Genomic DNA, 20,420 nt, shown 5'->3' with positions numbered 1-20,420 from the left:
TATAACTTGTAGTTGCTGAAGAAGTCTCAATAAAGAGACAAAACGTAGAACAGAATCAACTGTAATTCTAGTCCAACTTCCCTGTGATTCCATTTGTTAATATTCCATAATATTTATATTAAAATTAAAAATTTGAAAGAATAACATCTCCGCTTTCCAAAAAGCCAAATTAACGTTGATTTATTGAAGCAATAATTTAACACTTGAAATTTATTTTCAGTTCGGATTGTTAAGAGTGAATCACCTTAACATTTTAAATAAAATTAAGAAGTATATAATTATGACAACATTGAAATCAGAATAAATTTTTTCATAATAGCTATTTTGTAATAAATATATTGATCGATTATTGGTTAATAGATTACTTTATTGACAAGTTCAATCGTAAATAACAACACCTTTTAATTGAGGTATATTTTAATAATAGAAATAGGACAATTTTTTTAAAAATCATAACTGAAATATTTTATTTAACATTTTAGGAACACGTATACTGAGAACGAGAACTGAATCACGATAATTGATTGCTTGTCTTTAAAATCAACTTACGTCAAAATGGATGTTCTCGTCAAAATGGAATTTTTATAGATAAGTAAAGAAAGTACCTATTGTTTTTTAGCTTTTCGTCTATTCTACGTCTAGTCCATATTTTACCAAAATAAAAACGTATTTTTTCTTTTCAGAACCTTCTTTAGTACGGTTTATAGCCCGCTTGTTCTACTTATTATTATTTCTGATTACTTATTGATTATGTATTAAAAATATTTTTTTAAATGCCAGTTTAATTGATTCACTAAACCAGGTGTTGCTACGTAATAAATCAATTTGTAGATATCAACAAATCTATAAAATGGTAAAGTTCGCAGATAGATAACATGTAAACCTAACAAGTAATTAAAGAATGGTTAGGTTTTTTAAGTACTTTGTAAGCAAATCCATTAGGAAAATAAAATAGGAAATATTGATTTTTTTGTTTTTTTGTTTTTAATAAAAGATTATTCATGTATTAGCTGAGAAATTTATTTTTCATATAACTCTAAAATCAAGAGATATAAAAGCCATTCATGATTTGTTTGTCTCTCTTTCTAGCAAAACAGAATTTAGCATTGAGTTCTTATGGCAAACATAGTACGTGACGTAAAATACTATGTCAGATCTCTTTGTCGAATATCTGTCTTATTAGTAGTTTAAAATTGTTTATACGTATTTCTTGGCCGATTTTAATTTTGATTTCATTTTCTGTCATCTTTTTTACACCATTTTCATATTTTGTTAGGAAATGCGAAATAAACCATCGATATTAACTACAAGTATTCGATCGAACCTAATTGTGACTGTAAACTAATTAATGTGCAAAATTCTTCGTCGGTATAAAAGCAATAAAACTACCAGTTACACCAGAAAAGGCGACGAAAATTTTGCCATTAGCAAATTTTTATTGTAAATAATCGGGGAGTACCTAAAATTTGAAGTTCTGAAAGGCAACGAAATATTATTCAGAAGTCTGATTCAGAAAAGATTAAAGAAATCTGAACAAAAATTATTTATATAAGAATCTTCCAATAAACTTTTCGTTTTTTCATGCAATTATCTTGAATATTTCTAATCTACAAAAAAAAAAATGTATACAACTTCTCTGCTAAATTATAAAATGAGAAAAATCTAACTTTATTAATTTCATGGTAATTTTAATTGAAAGTAAAATCTACCAGCTAACTTTATAAATAAAATTTGATACACTATGAATTTAAAATATATTGTAATGAAATATAATTTAAATAGATATGTTCGAATATTTAGACATTTTATGTTTTGTTTAGATTGTTAGATTTCTAGTTGAAAATCAGTATATTCGTCTCTAAAGTTTAAATTTTACTTTAAGGAGCTTATCATACTTTGATATTAAATTTGTAGAAATCTAATATATCCGGTAGTAGATAGCAGATATTTACACCAATGACTATAATTTTTGTGGTAAAGTATTGACACTGAAAAAGGAAAGACAGCGGGCAGATAGCTGGCAATTTAGAGTTTTTTTAAATGAAGGACTCGGCGAAAAAAATTGCTTTTTCCCTGTTGGGCAAAGTTTTAAAAATAATAAAGTTTAAACAGCTACAGCTCGTAATTTTCGTATAAGCTATGGTTGAAATAATCATTTAGCTTCAGCTAATGTGAAAAGATAAATTTTAACCAAATTCAGAGAGATTAAATCTTGTTAGACCGTCCAAATTATGAAGTTCAATGAAGAAAAATTTCTGCAAAAAGACTTTTAAATTTTACTTAATATGCTTCTCTATGCATAACTCTATGAATTAATACAGCAAACTTTATGCATTAATTGATAATAGATTTACAACTTTTAATAAAGAAAATATCAAAATTATTTCTTGTGTTAATTTAAGGACGCCATTAACAAAAAAATTGTCAAAATTGCTAAAATTATAGTTAACGAGTCTAAATTGAGACTAAAAAATGTAAAGGGTTTTTTTTCTTGGAATCTCATGTTCTATATTACTCCTATCCTTCTAATCATAGTAAAATTTTATTAGAATACTGTCGTCCATTCGCATGCATCTTTGTTAGTAAAAACTACTATTTTTAATACCATGCAAATATGAAATATACATAGTATATTAAGTTTAGTTCCAAGTTTGTAACGCTTAAAAATAATGATGCTAGGAAAAAAATTTTGTCATAGGTGTTCATAAAATCACCTAATTAGTCCATTTCCGGTTGTCCGTCCGTCCGTCTGTCCGGTTGTGGACACGATAACTCAAAAACGAAAAAAGATATCGAGCTGAAATTTTTACAGCGTACTCAGGACGTAAAAAGTGAGGTCAAGTTCGTAAATGAGCATCATAGGTCAATTGGGTCTTGGGTCCGTATGACCCATCTTGTAAACCGTTAGAGATAGAACAAAAGTTTAAATGTAAAAAATGTTCCTTATCAAAAATTAAACAACTTTTGTTTGAAACATTTTTTCGTAAACATCACTGTTTACCCGTGAGGGCGCCAATTAGACGGAAATTTTATAATATGTACTATACTATCAGTTATGTGTCATCAGTGTATGTGTTACATGTTTGTATGTGTAATGTGATAAAGAAATTAACACTGACTATGCATGGTATTTCAACAATTAACTCAGTCAATTGTTTGTTTTCACTTGTTAACTATTAATTTTAATTCATGATTAATTATAACATTTGTTTGTTTGCTTTTAAATAACATTGAATACTACAAAAAGAAAGAAAATAAAAAAACTAAGTTAAATAATAATGTTAATAGTATAAATAAAATTGACACGTTCTATTAATTAACAATCAATAAATATTGGTTTTGTTTTTATTTATTTATTATTCAAATAAATCTAGCACCAGTTGTAGTATTTGACAGTCATTTTAGAATGCTTAGAAATTACCAAGCTATTCATAAATTTGTTAATAAAAACGAAAATTTCCATTACCTACTGGAGAATTGTCTATCAAGAAGGACTGGAAAATTTTTTAATTCGCTGCAAGTTTAACGTTGAAGTAACATTCAATAAAAAATAAATAATCATTTGGTCCGATACTTAAAATACCGTTATCTAATACCATTAAAATATCAATTTTCAAGATGTCAGACTACGACACCTTGATTTGTTAAGGTTGATCGGCCATTAACGCAAGGTATAGATATGTATCTGAACTTCTGATATGTTATTAATTACTATCTGATAGGTAATAAAAAAGTTTTTTTCAAATCAAAATAAAATACTCTGAAGAGTAATTTGTAAATCTTAATTGAAGAGACACCTAAAAATTTTCGGACAGAACCAAAGACAATAATTTCAAATTTTTAGTAATAAAATAATTGCATAATTCGGATTAATAATCCGATCAATCTTAATTATGTGTTAAAATGATTTATTGTAGTTCCTCTGTTCATCAAATTTAAGCTTACCACCAAATTAAAATATTCCTGTAACAATTTTCGTAGATTTTTTGGAAATGATCCTCTTAAATTCGCATGCTTGTCAAATACTACGTTTGGTCCTAGACCATCAAAAACTTACAAGTGGTAAGCATTTGATGGTCATATGATTGAAGTTAAGTCAGTTATTTATTGTAAGAAGAAGAGGTAAATAATAAATTAATATTGTAACTATTTATTTACTTATTTATTCAACCTTAAAAATTTTTTCTTATTTTATTATTTTATTAGCTGCTGTACATGGATATTTGAATACAGGGTTCTTCATTATCATCTAATACAATCATTTGTTGGCTGACTTGTACGAGAAATGTAGTCAAATTCGTTCTATTAGGATTTTCATCCAATGCACGGTCGGATGTAATGAAATTACAACAGAACTACAATACAACTTGTTTGCAACAGTTGTGTCGATACTCAACATTCTTTGATTATTGACATAACTGTTGGAGACGGTATAAAAAGAGAAGGAAACAAGTGTTCAAGAAGTTGGTCCCAAATTTAGTCCAATAAGCAAAATGTGCAACACCACAGGAGGTGGTATATCTTATTAGATAGATGAAAAAAATTATAATTGGGCGAGAATAAACACACAACTTAACAACCAAGTCAATGTTGATTCTAGAGACGATAATTCTCGAGTTATGAAAACTATGATACACCAGAAGCAAGATTCCGCAAAATAACAAGTGTCTAATTATGAAGTAACGCTCGTCCAATGTCAGTCTTGTTTAAATCAAATCATAGCCATGTTGCATTAGTGTCCTTTAAACTGCAACACAACTTGTGTAAACCAGTTGTTTTTTTCACAAAAATGCCAGTTCTGATGCAAGATACACTCGAGGAGGAATCAAACCTGCAACCTCTGTCTTTCCGGTTGAGGTTTACTTTCAAAAATTATTAAAATCTCCCAACAGAAAATGTGATTGATCATAACTTTTTTATAATTTGATCTTTTACATCAACCTCATTTGGTTCACCCTTCAGAAGTTCTAAATCTTTGAATTCTTCCTTGATCTTGAACTCTCTGCAGAAGAGACTTTTTCGAGTAGGTACTGATTTGCCATTTCTTATTTCTACAAACGCCATTTAGTCACTTAAAAATAAGATAAATGACTAGAATCAAATAACCTTGTACTAAATGACATTGTTCTATTAAAATACCAAAACGATAAAAATAAAAATTAGTCTTGTTATGGTGAAGATTGATGAGCATCACTAATTTACATGAAATGATAATATTGGCAAGTAGAAAAAGAAGCTACTTACAAAAATAAACAACTTTTGTATGTAGGTAAGTTGTATAAGAAGCAATTGCAATGTAATGATATTGTTATTATTAGGTGCAAAGCTAGCGTACATTTTATTTGGAATTATTTGATACAAGACTTTTTGTCTTGTTCTTGTCAAAGCAAAATTATTTAGTTCGGTACCAGAACAGCGTGTCCGTATTAAGACAATTGAATTTTCAAAGTATTGAACTACGTTTTAAGGCATCTCGGACAAGACGATTTTTGCATTTTACTCAAATTTATCATATTATGAATAACAGTGGCGTGGCTAGCTCTGAAGGGGCCCCATATCAAATTTTCTACTAAGTGGCCCCTTTGGCCATGATACTGTGACTGTATGGCATATTAATTTTGAAGTTCTCCCATATCAATTCTACCACAGATTTGGCGATGTGTAGGCCCTCCATGAATTAACGTTGCCCCACAATAACGTAGCCCCGTGATGTTGGACTTACAAAGGACTATGTTTTCAGAAACATTTGCACTTTTTGCATTAATATCGAGAAATGTACGCCAGTTGTATGACTATAATAAAATAAATAAACTTAAAAGTCATTATTTTAATTTTTAAACTTATTTAAATATTCATCATCTTACATAAAATTATAGAATGACAATCTGTATCGAATTCATATAAATTATATTTATACGTACATTAAAAATAATAAAGTATTGTCGTTTCTTGAAAAATATCTACTAGTCAGCAAATATACTTACCAGAAGGCAAGCAATCGTGAGAATGGCTGTCCATGTTTTCAATTTTTCTTCAAAAAGTTTGTTTTTTTATGCATAAAATAAACATTGTTTTTTGTGTTTTCAGCCCCATTCTACTTAAATCGTTGAGAAACAATCACCGTTATGTCCCTTGGATCTAAACAACATCCTATATCGGTGATCAATGGACATTGTAACTACACATATTGCCTTTTGGTAGAGATCAGCATGCCATGAATTTGTATGATAATTAGTTAAAGCTGTTTTATGCAATTGAGATAGAGGAGAAACTTATGTTGCGGTTATCCTTGTCTAGAGTTAACTATTAGAATAACGTGTTAAAGAAAGGGGCCAAAGATACAATCGTTGGCATTGATTTAAGGTACATTAGCGTGCGATTCATTTATCTGATCACAAACAGTCACCCATGAAGGAGAATATTCAATTTATGTCCAAGTCGTTAAGTCACACGTTGCTTTCTTCAAAAAATGTAAGTAAATACGTATTTCTTGAGCCCATTCTCAACCATTTTCAAATCATCACAATATCGGGACAAAATTCTAAAACAAGATTCATTAAAACGGTAAAATATTATATTGAAATTGCTCAGAAGCAAAAATTATGGACATTACGGTTCAATATGAAGCAGCGCAGCAAAAAAGTAAAGCTAGTCAGATCAAATTACACAGTGTCTTATCATAGTAAAAAATTTGCGAAAAATTATTTTTCTTCATCGAGCTATTATAAATATTGCTGAAAAGTGAGTACAGAAAATTATGACTAAAATTAATAATAATAAAAAATGTATGCGCTTAGTTTTATGGTAACTTTTTGCAATATATATAGATAAGACTTCCAGGTTTATATGTGACAATACAAATTAGAATATACTCACACAGCGAATAGTCCACCAAATTTTTTTGCAGCTATAAGCCCGGAAATCATGAAAATAAATTTGTCACAATCTCTCATTCTATCTACAAGCCTTTTTTCACGTGACAAATTAATCCAATCATCTCATAATTTCACCTGGGAATCTAACAGAATAATCTGAATAATTTTACAAACCTTTATTTTGATAGTACAAATGTTAGCTCGAAAGTAACATATAGTCATGTGTCAACGTTCTTAGATATTCAAGGTAAAAGGTCACAAAAATCAGTTTTTTTTGAGAATATCTTGTTTTCATAAATCGTATTTGCATTATTTATAAAAGTTGTAGAGAATGCACGGCTGAAACCGTTTTATATACATTGATGCGTTTTTGAAATTGAGGGCGCTAATACCAGTGCGGGGACAATCATGAATAATCTTCATGTTCCTCTATACTCAATAAAATTCTTTCATTGCTTGTTTTACGGTTTTAGCTTGGTAAACCTTTCTTATTTCTTATTGGAGGTATAGGCTTTAAAAATTACTATAGCAAACAGTGTGCTATTTTGATTCAGCAGCAATCAATTCATGCTCTTGGGATACCCGATCTTTCACAATTACTCCCAAAATATCTTTTCATCCTTCTGCTCTAATTAAATAAATAAACTTTTAACAAGCAAAAAAATCGACTTCAAAAACAAGCCATTTCAAAACAAATAAAATGCACTAAAGAGTAAAAAAATAACGAAAATGTAATTACAATTATTGTTATTTTTGTAATCGGTGTCAACCAAGGAAACAACTGTGACAGAATAAATTGCAACCTTAACTGTGATGACTCCAAAAATAACAAACATTATAATAACAATATATTATCGTTGTTAAAAAACGTTGTTTGTTAAATGTTTTTTTATTTAATTAGAGCAGAAGGCAGTGCTGGATTTAGGCTTAGGCCCATGAGGCCCGGGCCGAGAGCGGCACAATTTTAGAGGCGGCATAATTTTCGAAAGTTTCACAGGCGAGCCAAATTAGGGGTAATCCAAATGTTTTCAATAAAATGTATTAAATAATATAATGATGGAATTTACTTTTTAATTTGCCGCAATTTTAATTTTTTAATAGATCAATTGGCTTTTATCAATATTAGTCTTTATCAAAAAATACTATGGATTATTAAAGAAAAGAAGAATGATGAATTGAACAATTTTGAGAACAGATTTACGTTCCTCAATGTTTTTTAATTTGTAAACAAAAGTATAAATTTTCTTCAAATAAAAATAAAAACTCTTGTTTTGAACATTTTTTCGAAAAAATTGTTGTTCACCCGTGAGGGAGATAATAAGGACAAAATTTTGGTGTCCATGTTCTCCAAAACTATAAAAGATATGCAGTTGAAAATTTGCAAGTAGTTTCAACTATTGCTCTTGTGAAAAATTCACGAAAAATGACTTGAAAATGAATGAAAATTCTACTTTCGAAAATATTTGAAAACCAAATAAATGGCGACTGAAAGGGCGGCATATCAAACCGAGTCTAGGGCGGCATCAAGCTTTAATCCACCACTGGCAGAAGGATGAAAAGATATTCTGGGAGTATTTTGAAAGATCGGGTATCCCAAGAGCATGACTAGATTGCTGTTTGAATCCAAATACCACACCGTTTGCTACAGTAATTTTTAAAGCTTATACCTCCAATAAGAAATAAGACAGGTTTACCAAGCTAAAACCGTAAAACAAGCAATGGAAAAAATTTATAGAGTATAGAGGACTATAGATATGAGTATAGATATGACTTTTGAGAGAATGTTTCTACTATCAAAATAAAGGTAGTATTCAAATAGTCAGCTTATTCCGCTAAATTCGAAGGTTGAACTTCTTTTTGAACCCCATTAAATTCCCAGGTTGAACCCGTTTTTACGAAGGTGATGCATTAAGTGATTAATAACAGCGAGATTTCGTATACGGTTTCGATATAGTTACCTTATCATAAGGTAACCACCTGCGAAGTTTCGCCCTTTTAGTAGTATGTATTTGTGCATAATTTACTGGTACTATGGACTAGTATAATATTTATTAATGGTCTATGAGACGGTACAAGACGGTGACATATTTTTTTAAATTTTTGTGTAAGATAAACTCGCCTATGAAAAGTGTTCATAAAGGTTTTCTTGAAGGCAAGCTTCCACCATTATTTTCGTAATTAAATTAATTATCTTTCTTCTGAAACCAAATTCATTTAACATTTGGTTAACATTTGGTGTAGATTTGTTCATACCATATGAACAGATAAGTCAATATAAATAACTAAACCGATCTGTTAACCAATCGAAATAGGTATCAGAAGAAAGATGATTTAATTAAGAAAGTAATAGTGTGCGCTTGTCTGAAAAAAGGCGTTATGAAAAAAAAATTATTAAAATTAATTGATTTAAAAATAGCAATCCATGTATGCTTATGATTTAAGTGAGTTTATCATTCAATAAAATTTCATAAAAAATTTGCCTCATCTGGTAATCTCCTGGTCTCCTGTACTATAAGATTATTATAATTTATCAATAATATATTGTTTTATTTGATTTAATTTGAAATTAAATAAATATTCGTTGTTAATTATTATACCTATTATAAACAAATTAATTTTTAATTCAATTACAATAATCTGATATACATTTATTAAATGTTTAGTAATTATTATTGTTTATTATTATTTATTTGAATAATAAACAAATAATTCATTATTTTTTTAAATTTTTTAAATAAATAAATAAATAATTTATGTATTTTCCACCTGTGTGTGACATATAATTTTTTTTTATATCTATAATTGTTTTAAAATGAATAAAGACCGGTGTCTATATATAGTGGCAGAAGCTAAGCGTGACTCTTGAGTCCATGATGAAGCGAAAGAAAACGTCAACATATATTTTGGAGAGTTGATAAACGTAAATTGGCGATCTTAGAATTAGAAGTATTTATTTGAAAATTCTACGTGGATCATAGTTAATACTTCCTTTACATTTCATTATAAATTCATGACAAAATGTGGGCCATACTCTATCTCAAAATTATATTATTTCATTCAGAAAATTATCTAAAGTTGTACATGAAAGTGTTATCTAGAAGAATCCTATCAATTTGTATAAGTGTCGCTAAATCAGAATAAAGACTCATTTTTCTTGAATAGATTCTGGTCTATAATAAAAAATTACCTTTGTAATGAATATTTAATGTGGAGAAAAAAATTATAATAAAACATACATAATTTTTATTATACCTGAAAAAATTGCTACTGTATAATTGTTTTACCGTAAATAGTATAATATAGCGTATTTGCTTTTGAAAAAGATTTAAATAATGCTTTCGCTTGAGCCTTTAAAACGAACCAGTATAAATAATCGCCTTTTGATTTTGTCCGTCTTGGCGGCGGAAAATGTTCGTGCATTTTTTATCTTTTCAATGAAGACATTTACAAAACTCTTCGTCAACCGGTTTTTTTTTTATAATTTTAACGAAATGTACAAGATTTAATTTATAAAAGTAAAAGTTTTTTACTTTTTTATCTAAAGAAAGTGGGTCAACATTATCGAAAATATATGCGTTCATTCTACATTGGCTATTCAAAAAATGTTTAAATTTCAATTTATAATGATTAATTACATGAAAATCCTTCGTCAAATTTTCTCAAAAAATTATTTTATACGTATCACATAGAAATTAATAAAATATCAAAAATGCTGCTTTTTTCTAGACATGGTCTTTAAGCTGGAATCAACCTTAAATTGACAAATTTTATACTGTATAATTTCAAATTTCAAACAATAAATTAATGTGGTTTTTTGAAAACTTCCTATGCCGTTTCATACTAGACTACAAAAAATATTTTATAAGTTCTACATAAATTCTGGAGGCGTGTATAACGTGTCAGTAAGAATTAGAGTAAATAAATAAACCTATGTGAAAAAAAAGAATAAAATGTTAAGATACAATTTCAAATCACGTGTGCAATACTCCCGTTTTAGCGGAAGTTTTGCAGTGCGTAACGAATCAGAAAAACTAGCTCTAGATGCTGCAAATTCAAGATAACGTGAAGTGCGAGAAGCAATTATTTATCAGTAAAATATACGAGCAGGCATCAGTGTAACAGTAACTCTGAAGCAAGAATTAGGAACAAAAAAGGAACAATAAAATATTTTGTTTAGGATTGAACTGCAGAAAATAAAAATTAAATAGCAAAAGCTAATTAAATGATTTCCCAATAAAAAATCTTAGTTTCATATTTTACATTTATTGGTTTTTTCGAAATCAATGTTTGAAATTCTTTTCCAGAAAACTAAATATTAATTTTAGTAAGTATAAAAAAAAGCAATACTTACCTCGAAATTTCTTTTGTAATTTACAACTTCTCTTCAACCGCATCCATTTATACATTTTTAGCAACACTTCAAGAGCAATTACATGTATAGTCTAAATCAGACAACAACCAGAATCAACAATGCAATTGGACAATTTTAAGTTGAAAGAGCCTTATATATTTTTGTACAAAACCCAATAGTTAAAGAGTTGTTATGTGCATTATTATGTCCTCAAAGACAATAGTCAAGAGATTTAGCTCAATAATAAATTAATCTGGTAGAACATGATTTTTGTTTGTGATTTTATTTTTAATTGTGACGAAAACGCAATAGTGTCAGAGCGGAAATATTAACGAAGAAATTCCTAAACAAGTGTTCTAAATCTGCTTCGTTATTTGGAAGAAAAAGTAAATTTTCCTAAAGCTAATGCAGAACGGGCAGTACAGGAAGAAATTTCCGATGAAGAATATATTCACGGTCGATTAAAATGGTCCCTTTAGTAGTGTACGGGAAGTTTTTAATTAATTAAATATTAAACTACTTTCCACAACAATGTCTTTACTTTATTTGTTAAGGTCAAAAGTGCCCATAACTCCTTGATAAATGAGGTTTGAACAAAAGTATACAAGGAATTTTTGACTTAAAACTGTCCAAAGAATAAGCTCTTAAGCTACGTTCATCCAGCCACGGGACACCCTATCGGGCTTACATATTAGAACACAAAGGATTCTTGTTGCTGTCTGATTAAGAAAGATTGAAGCAAAAATTCTTACAACTCCAAAATATTCAAATAAAGCTCTCATAACTTTTAAAAAGCTTAGAAATTAGTAACGAAAACCGAAATAAATCAAACACATACATTTTCCAGAGACACATTGATTATGCTATCTTTTGCAAACAATTCTATAGAGAATTCTATTGGACAAATTTTAAGTAGAGAGACCGCGAACATGAACAAATAACGAGTCTACCCTCATCTTGGTCATTTGATTCAAAATTATTTGGCGAAAAAGTCGAAGCAAGTATACAATAAATATATAATCCATAAAAGAATATCATTTCAACTTATCGATAAATATTCCCACACATGACTGGATTACAAATTACTTATGCAAACTATAATAATTGTTATTATTTGGTCAAAAATTATGAATAAGTTTTAATGGCCTAGATATTGAAATGTAACATTAGTATCCAAAAGTAATATATTTTCTAGTACATATGGAAGAGTGTTGTACACTCGGTGATAATTTACATTTATATACCATGTGTCCCATTTTAAATAATACAACTGAAAATTTAAGTCATTTTCTCATCAACCATATAATTTCGGCGAAAATACACTGCAAAAAAAGATGAACCCTGTTGTTTGAGGTTTTGTTCTCTTACTATTTCCAAAAATTGAGCGCATGAAACACTTTCTTGAGAGTATAGGACCGACTTTTACTTTCGTTTTCTATCGTATTTATTGCGTTAACGAAAAACTAGTTCCAACAAAAGTTATTCTCTATTTTTTATCAGTTCAGAGCATGAATTGATTTTTAAAGTATATTGCAAGTCAATTCTAATAACCCTTCGGTGAAGGAATTTTCAGTTGGATTTTTTAAATGAGACACCTGATATATTTTTTTTTTAAAAAAACCATTCTTTGTAGCTGTTGTTCCATTTTGCGCATTAAATACACGATTAAAAGATGAAATACTTGATTTGCAATGCGATTTTCGTAGTTTCTACTCCCTAACTTATGTCGTTTTAGTAATGTGTTTCTTTTATTGGTTTTATATTATTTAATGAAGTTCAATTGAACGTTGAAAGAAATTTGATTTCTACAACTATCAAAAGACGTGAAATGATGCGATTTTGTTAATCTACTCTTATGTACACAAGGGCCTCGTGTGACTGTGATCTACAAAAGATTGAAGGCGGCTCTGATATTTAGAGAAAATCTAATAGACAGCCGCTTCTGTAAATATCCAGAAACAATTTCATTAGTTTATTTCACTTGCGTCTTAAGAAGCATGATATAAGTTATACACAGTATTTTTATATCTATCTTGCTTGAAAATAAAATCATATCGACACCCATTCTCTGACTTGCTTGCTTCTGGTAAGAATACTCTGCCTTCATATAATTTCTGTCTCATAAATAACTAGGTTCGGTTAGGTTAGGTTACAGTGACTGTCCTGGGGGTAGAATACACATAGACCATAAAGTTCATTGTGATACTAAATAAAGTGTAAGAAAAGCAAGAGTGCTTTAATGTAAACGGTCTTAAGGTTGGAGACGTCGGCAAAGAAAGGCTGATTCAAATGTGTCCATCTTCTCTTGACAAAAGCTGACCGGCAACAGTAGAGATTAGACATCCCTTCGTGCTACTCCCAACTGTGACAGTCTTCCAATTATCGTGATGGACTGGTATGCTCTAATAAATAGCTATATCTTTCAAGAAAATGAAAGGATGGCTCCAAATATATTAGCATCAAGGTACAACACGTTACCCTGTATATATAATTGTGAATAATATTTTGCGTCCAAATAAAATCAAAATCAAAATTAATTAGTATTTAGAATTAATTTTAATTTCAAAATTTACGTAACTGGAAAATTTGAAAGTATAAATGACGAATAAGATAAATTATCACTTTGTGGACCTATTCTTGTCACACCTCTCCATGAAGCGACGCAAGAAATCTCTCTAATCCATTGCCAAAAGATCCTAAAATGCAGTGTTTCATTAAAAACAAACCGTGCCCAGATTATCTCTAAGATTGTAGAAAAACATGGGCTTCTTTCCCCTGAATGAACCGCTGAAAGTAAAGAAGAAAAGGCGTGTCTTTGAGTTTTAAATGCATGTTCAAAAAATAGAATCACCAAGGAATTAATAACTTCTCGAATTTGGTGATAAATAAAGCCTTTCTCATTTTTAACATTTCCTCTTATTGTTCGGAGGTTCCACTCTCTGACCTTCCTCGTCTTTCTTGTTTATTAGATGTTTCAAATACTACCCATTGAGGATGGAATTAATAAATATTGTAATAAGCCTTTTTCTTTACAGCTTAATAGTTAGTCCATAGTATGCCACATTTGTAGTAAATGTGTGAGAAATCAAATGTATTATCTTGATAAAATAATGTATCCTTAAAAAAGGTGTATATCTCTGAATTAAAAGCTTTTAGAGATACGCACTTTTCTCAAGGCACAGCAGGTGTGGCAGAAAGTACTTAAATAATGGCCTTGAAAACTCAAACTACTTTTGCTTTTATAGAAACTTATATATGATACACATATGCTTATCATCTTTTATACTAAATGATTAACTTCAAACTAAGATTAGAAATTATTTTAGCTGTTGAAAATAAAATTTCAAGATCAACCATATCAAACTAATCAAAATATTAACATACCTCTAAACAAGCGCACAATTTTAAGAAGAAAAAAAACTTTCAATTTTTTAGACGAAAGCAAAAAAAATCAACAGATTTTATTCGGTTTGTTTACTATAATTTTGTTAAAATGTCAAAACTTTCTCATTAATTTGTTAACTTAATTTGTTATTTTCGATACGGTTTTATAATTGAATAGAACCTATTCTATTGATTATAATAAATTTTTTATCGTTTACGAAAATTTGAACATTTATTCTCACGCATATAAACGCAATGTAAAATAATATTATTGCCATAATAGAAAACACGTACTTTCTTTCTTTACGTAATATTTGGGGAAAAATATTAAAGCACCTGCTTTAGTTTTCTGATTACAGCGGAAGAATTTTAATTTAAATAGATAGCAGGATAAAAGAAATATCATCTAAAACTGAAATGAAATCTTTAGGAGAGACGTTAGTGGTTCGTAGAAAATAAGTAGTCTTTGTATTGTTGTCCCTGTTCTTAAAAGATAAGTTCAAGCATTCGTATGGTTTTCTAATAACGGAAGAATGGTCTCATTTTTAGCTAGAAAAACAGGCAGTATGAGACATCAAACCTCAAGTATCTCAGGAAAAAATTTCGTGTTAGATGACCAGTGAAAATGTATAACTGCAATATTCAAAAAAGTTTACTCCTTTTCCGTTTTTTATGTTACGTTAGTTCCAAACCTTCCTCATTCTAATGGAGTACCTACAATAATAACTTCACTAGCGACCATGAATAAAAGATCTTGCAACCATTTATTTACAAAGACAAAAGTGGATCTCCTGTAATTAATTGGAAATATAGCTCGTCAACAAAAGGTATTCTTATTCCTAGAGCAGAGTAAATCTATAGATGAAAGGCTCACGTGTTGATAACAACGTAAGGTAAACAAGTGAAGTGTATAAAATTTTTAAAAACCCAGATTTTTTTGCTAAAACATAAAAACACTTTCAATCAAATTACCTTTCAAAAAAAAGCACAATTCAAACAATCGGTTTATCCTTTTAGAGGCTACTATGTCACAGACAGACACACGTACGTAGATAGAAGCATTAGAAGCTTTTTCTAATCCTTTCTCAAAACATTTTTAAGCTCTTCACAGAACATATCTTTTAAACTGCATATATTGTTGTCTCTCAGTTGGCCATTTAATCACGAAACTATCAGATTTATCAGTTTATTATATCATTTCAAACTATAAATACCAGAACAAAGCTTTTGGATTCCTGACTTGCTGATCATAAAACCAGATTAAAAAACACTTTTACTATTCTTGTATGTACATACATTACATAACTTTAAGAAATATTCACACATAATAATCAAAAATGAATTGAACTAACCAATTAAAAAGTATTGCGTGATGGAATCAGGAAGGAATCAACAGTTGTTGTGTAGACAATAGAAATTACAAATTTAAATTACGATCATATGAAACCCATAAATTAAGAATCAATAATAACATTTAAATAGATACATAGGTAATATAAAACTTCCACTTTCTCATAATATGCTTGCTTATCTATACCTAAATGTCATTAAACAGAATCGACTTTCATTTTAAAATAAGGAACAGGTATTTTAGCATTGATTTGCTCTCTGCCCACCAATTATTCCATGTTCGTATATATGGCTTTAACACTTTAGTTCAAATATAAAACCAAAATTGTTATAGAATATTTAACCTTGAAATCATGTTCCACTAAAATAAATACAAAACTAGATCAATTCTTAAATTTCTTATTGATATTATCGGCTGAATTTGGTACTTGACAAGACACGTTGTTTTATTCACAGTTGATAACTTAGTAGGCAGTTGTTGTTTTTTTAAATAAAATTCTAAATAAGAATGTGATCAAAAACTAAGTGATCAAACTATTTGAGACTTCCCTTTCATACTTTCGGGATATATTCTGCTAAAACTTGGAAAAATTAGACGAAATTAAGAGTTAAATTTTTTCGTAGTATACTATAGTCTTAGAGTTGTTCATACCTACAGATTTAGAGAAAATCACTTATAGAAGAAATAACACACAAATAAGTACCATTCATTTTATCACTTAAAATGTATATTTTGGAAAAAAAAAGTGCCGCTCTTATTAGAGGAAAATATTTTTAATGTTTTTAACAAATGAAAATTAGTTTTCCAAATTAATAATTATAAAGTTATCATTTTTAATAATAAAGCCATGCCTTTAAAAACACGTCAATGTAGGTAGTATTTATATGTTAAAAGCAGAAACAGATCAAATCTATAAATTTAACATCATCCGACCTAGGACAGGACCTAGGACAATGGTCCATGTTACATGTTTCTCTTTCCATAATTATTATGTTTTTATTACACAGGTCTCTTTACAAGCTCTTCAACATTTCGTACCGAAAATAGTAGGAACAACTAGAACATTTAAAACTATTCATTGCAAAATCACTTTGTTTACTATAGTCCATTTTTCCATCTAAGGCCCTCCAATCCAATCCCTAATTCATTTCATTTCAAATCTTATTTTAAGGCTTTTCCTTATGAAGGAATCGATATCGTTTTTCTGCCTATTATAGCACAATTTATTTAAATTCAGATTTAGCCAAAGTATTTGGCAGTTTCATAGTTATCAAACACGTCGTTGCCGGTAAAAAATTGCAAACGTGACAGTTAATTGTACAAATCGCGAAGAAACTTATGGTCTGAATCGATTTTTTATCGATAAATTTTTGATAATATCAAGGGGAAAGTAGATTCAGCAAGAGGAACCTTTTAGAAGACGTTTTTATCTTTCGACAGTTAAAAATTTTCTATGATAATTTCTTAGTCAGTTCTAACATTGAGTATATTCTAAAACTTTCATATTACCGTAATTTGGAATGGCGTTTTAAAACCATTTAGTTTTGCAAAATCTTTAGTAAATTACAAACTCATTTACGGAAGCTAAGCTAAGATTCAGACCAGAAATTTTCGTCGTTCATTAGATTTCTGGCATTAGTATTTGTCGATGAGACTGTCGATATATATACTTACCCTCCACGATATACAGATTGCAAGTATGTGTTTGTGAATTACGCAATCTATTCGATTTAGGAAAGACAATTGTCTCAGAATTTTGTCTTTTATTGCATATTTTGTATATTACTTAAATTTAGTGGTTAAAGATATTTTATGGTCAAAATTAATATAAGACAGCCCGAACCCTTTAAAAAATTACCAAATCACAAAGCCTTCCTTTGCGATCAGCAATTTTATCTATGCTTAGCAAATTACTTACATTCAAGTAAAAAGTTCAACGTACGAAAATAATTTGGCTGGCCTGACTCTTGAATTTTAAATATACAAAGATTGCAAACAGGTTGAGAAACGCCGGTTGAAAGTATCAAGAAAAGAAGAAAGAAAGAAAAAAAAAAGTGAAATAACGACCATTAAAATTTTTTTTTCGAAAAAAGCCATTTAATAATGATTTTTATATACAGATGATTGAAAAAATTGATGATTATAATATATACAATATTTATTATAATTACGATAATTAAACTCCCTAATTGTACAATTATCATTAGCATTAGGTAAATAACAGATCTTACCTCCACCGAGTGTTGTCACAGTCGTTGGATGACGTTTATGACTATTGTTTGTCATTGTTGTAATATTATTATTATTGCCAGTAATTGTTGTTGCACCCCCAAGACCACCACTACTATATTTCATTGGTTTAAAATGAAAAAATGACGGGGAATACCCGGAACCGGCACGACTTAATGAACTAAAGCGATCTTCACGGTCTTCAACATATACACCTTCTTTACCCATTGCCGCTAATTGTCTACCTTTTGGTAAGAACATAACTAAAAATATAACTAACGATGTACCTAATAATCCACATGCTAAACTTGCATCACGATATCGTTCAATTATTATTAGACCACTTAATGACCACATTAACCATATTGGGATTGTAAACCCAACGGCTAAACCAATATATGTTGACTCACGATAATTATCACGAATACCACGTGATTTAATTGCTAATATCGCTACGAATATAATTAAAAATATTACATAAATTAACGATATTAAAATATCCATGTATGGTGTTTGACATAACGTTATTAATTGATCTTCATGTGTGTTCGTTATGGTAGTTCGTTCACTTGTCACATCACGCGCTGCTGTCACTAAAAAACGATGTCGTATTGTTGAGGGTTGTGATGTTTGATAATATGAGGGTTGTTTTGTTAAATTCAAAACCTGTATTATCGGTGGTGTATTAATTAACCACTGTATGCCAATTGTAATTTGTATTAACACAGCAAATAAAAGTAATAACCCTTGATATGGGGCTGGTAAATAAACACCACTGTTTAAACTAATTAAAAATACACATTTCACTAATAACGCGGCAAAAACAAGTGCGTACGATACACCAATACCAAATCGAATAGTTGCACAAGTGATAGGAGTCGGTTGTAAAGTGATTAACGCTGCTAGCGCCGAACATAGGAATAAACCTAAGAGTAACATTTGTCCTAGAAATAGATGTCGACGTGATGGTGTTGTACGGGATGCTTTGCATAACACAAATATTTCAAAGGCAAACATTAACAGCATTGAACAAATTGATATGATTAAAATTGGTAATGTCCACTGTTCTTTTCGCAGTAATTCAATGGATGCAGATGTAGGTATTAATGATAAATTTGCGGTGGGTGCAGTAATTAATAAAATATTCGACGGTGTCGATGGCTGTTGTTGTCGATTCGAGGATCGTTCTGGTATATAAAAGTATTCGGTACTCATTTCTAAACGATGTTTAAGTGCTTCTTCCGTTGGTGATGATTGTTGGGCACGAACTGATTTGGTAACACTATATTTAGTTTGTGTTTCGCTATCACTTAATAATTCGACTAACACATTTTCATGTTCAGTGCCTGCAGTGACCGTTGAACAAATTAAACACACAACAAATAAACTAATTGTCACTAAAAAGGCCATCATGGATGTTGGTTGGTCGTTTGTTGGTTTTGGTTTTATCAACTGATTGTTTGAATTGTAATTGTTTGTTGAAGATTCATAGTAGCAACTGCACTAAGACTCTTGGTTCTTCGTTCAACATTATGGAGCGCTGTACTTGTTGATACTGACTTGTGTGCACGTTTGTAGCGCGCTTACCTTAGTTTTGTTTGGTCCCCACCCGTATGTATGTGTTGTACCTATGTGTTCTGTTTTATTCTTTTATTATTTTAAAAGAAAGTTATGGTTTTCAACCCAAAAAACAAAATCAAAAATTGTGCGATATCTTTACATGAGTGTCATATTATCGAACACCAGAACAGTCAACAATACGCCATCGTTTTTATTTACAGCAGCGCGTGATGTGATTATGTGACGATTGAACGAACTACTTTTAATTTTTATTTAGAAAAATTGGAGTGGAAGGGGAGGATGTTATTAAATCTAACTTGGAACTACTCAAAATGGATCTACTTCGTATTTTAATTAATACGAATTATTATCACTAGTTGGCGGGGTTGCAACTCCTACTTAATTATTGATTTTTACGAGTAGTCGATCACATTTGAATTGAACTCAAATTTGAACGAAACTAAGAAAAGTTTAGACGGAGGGATTAAAAAGAGGCTTAAAATTCCTTGTATTATATTAATAAATTGGAAATTTTATCTGAATCAAAGCAGTAAAAATCTATTTTTTTTTAAATTTTCAAATCATTTTACTTCAAAGTCCAGTATTTACCGAAAAATTTGCAACTTGAATATTTTATGAACTACTTAACCAAAAACAACTCTATTCTAAA

The 20,420-nt window shown here is 29.6% G+C and overlaps 1 protein-coding gene across 1 annotated transcript in view; it reads right to left on the bottom strand.

Annotated features, from left to right (window-relative positions):
• Positions 1-19,735, bottom strand: part of LOC123293126 — a 273,427-nt gene extending 253,692 nt beyond the window's left edge. Inside the window, exon 1 of the mRNA XM_044873842.1 lies at positions 18,193-19,735. Within this exon, the coding sequence (XP_044729777.1) occupies positions 18,193-19,603 (1,411 nt within the window). The 5' untranslated portion in view covers positions 19,604-19,735. The remainder of the gene's footprint in view (positions 1-18,192) is intronic.
• Between the last annotated feature and the right edge of the window lie 685 nt (positions 19,736-20,420).

This window comes from Chrysoperla carnea, chromosome 2 (genome assembly GCF_905475395.1).
Source record: "Chrysoperla carnea chromosome 2, inChrCarn1.1, whole genome shotgun sequence".
Classification (NCBI taxonomy): Eukaryota; Metazoa; Arthropoda; class Insecta; order Neuroptera; family Chrysopidae; genus Chrysoperla; species Chrysoperla carnea.
This window is presented reverse-complemented; position numbering and strand designations above follow the sequence as displayed.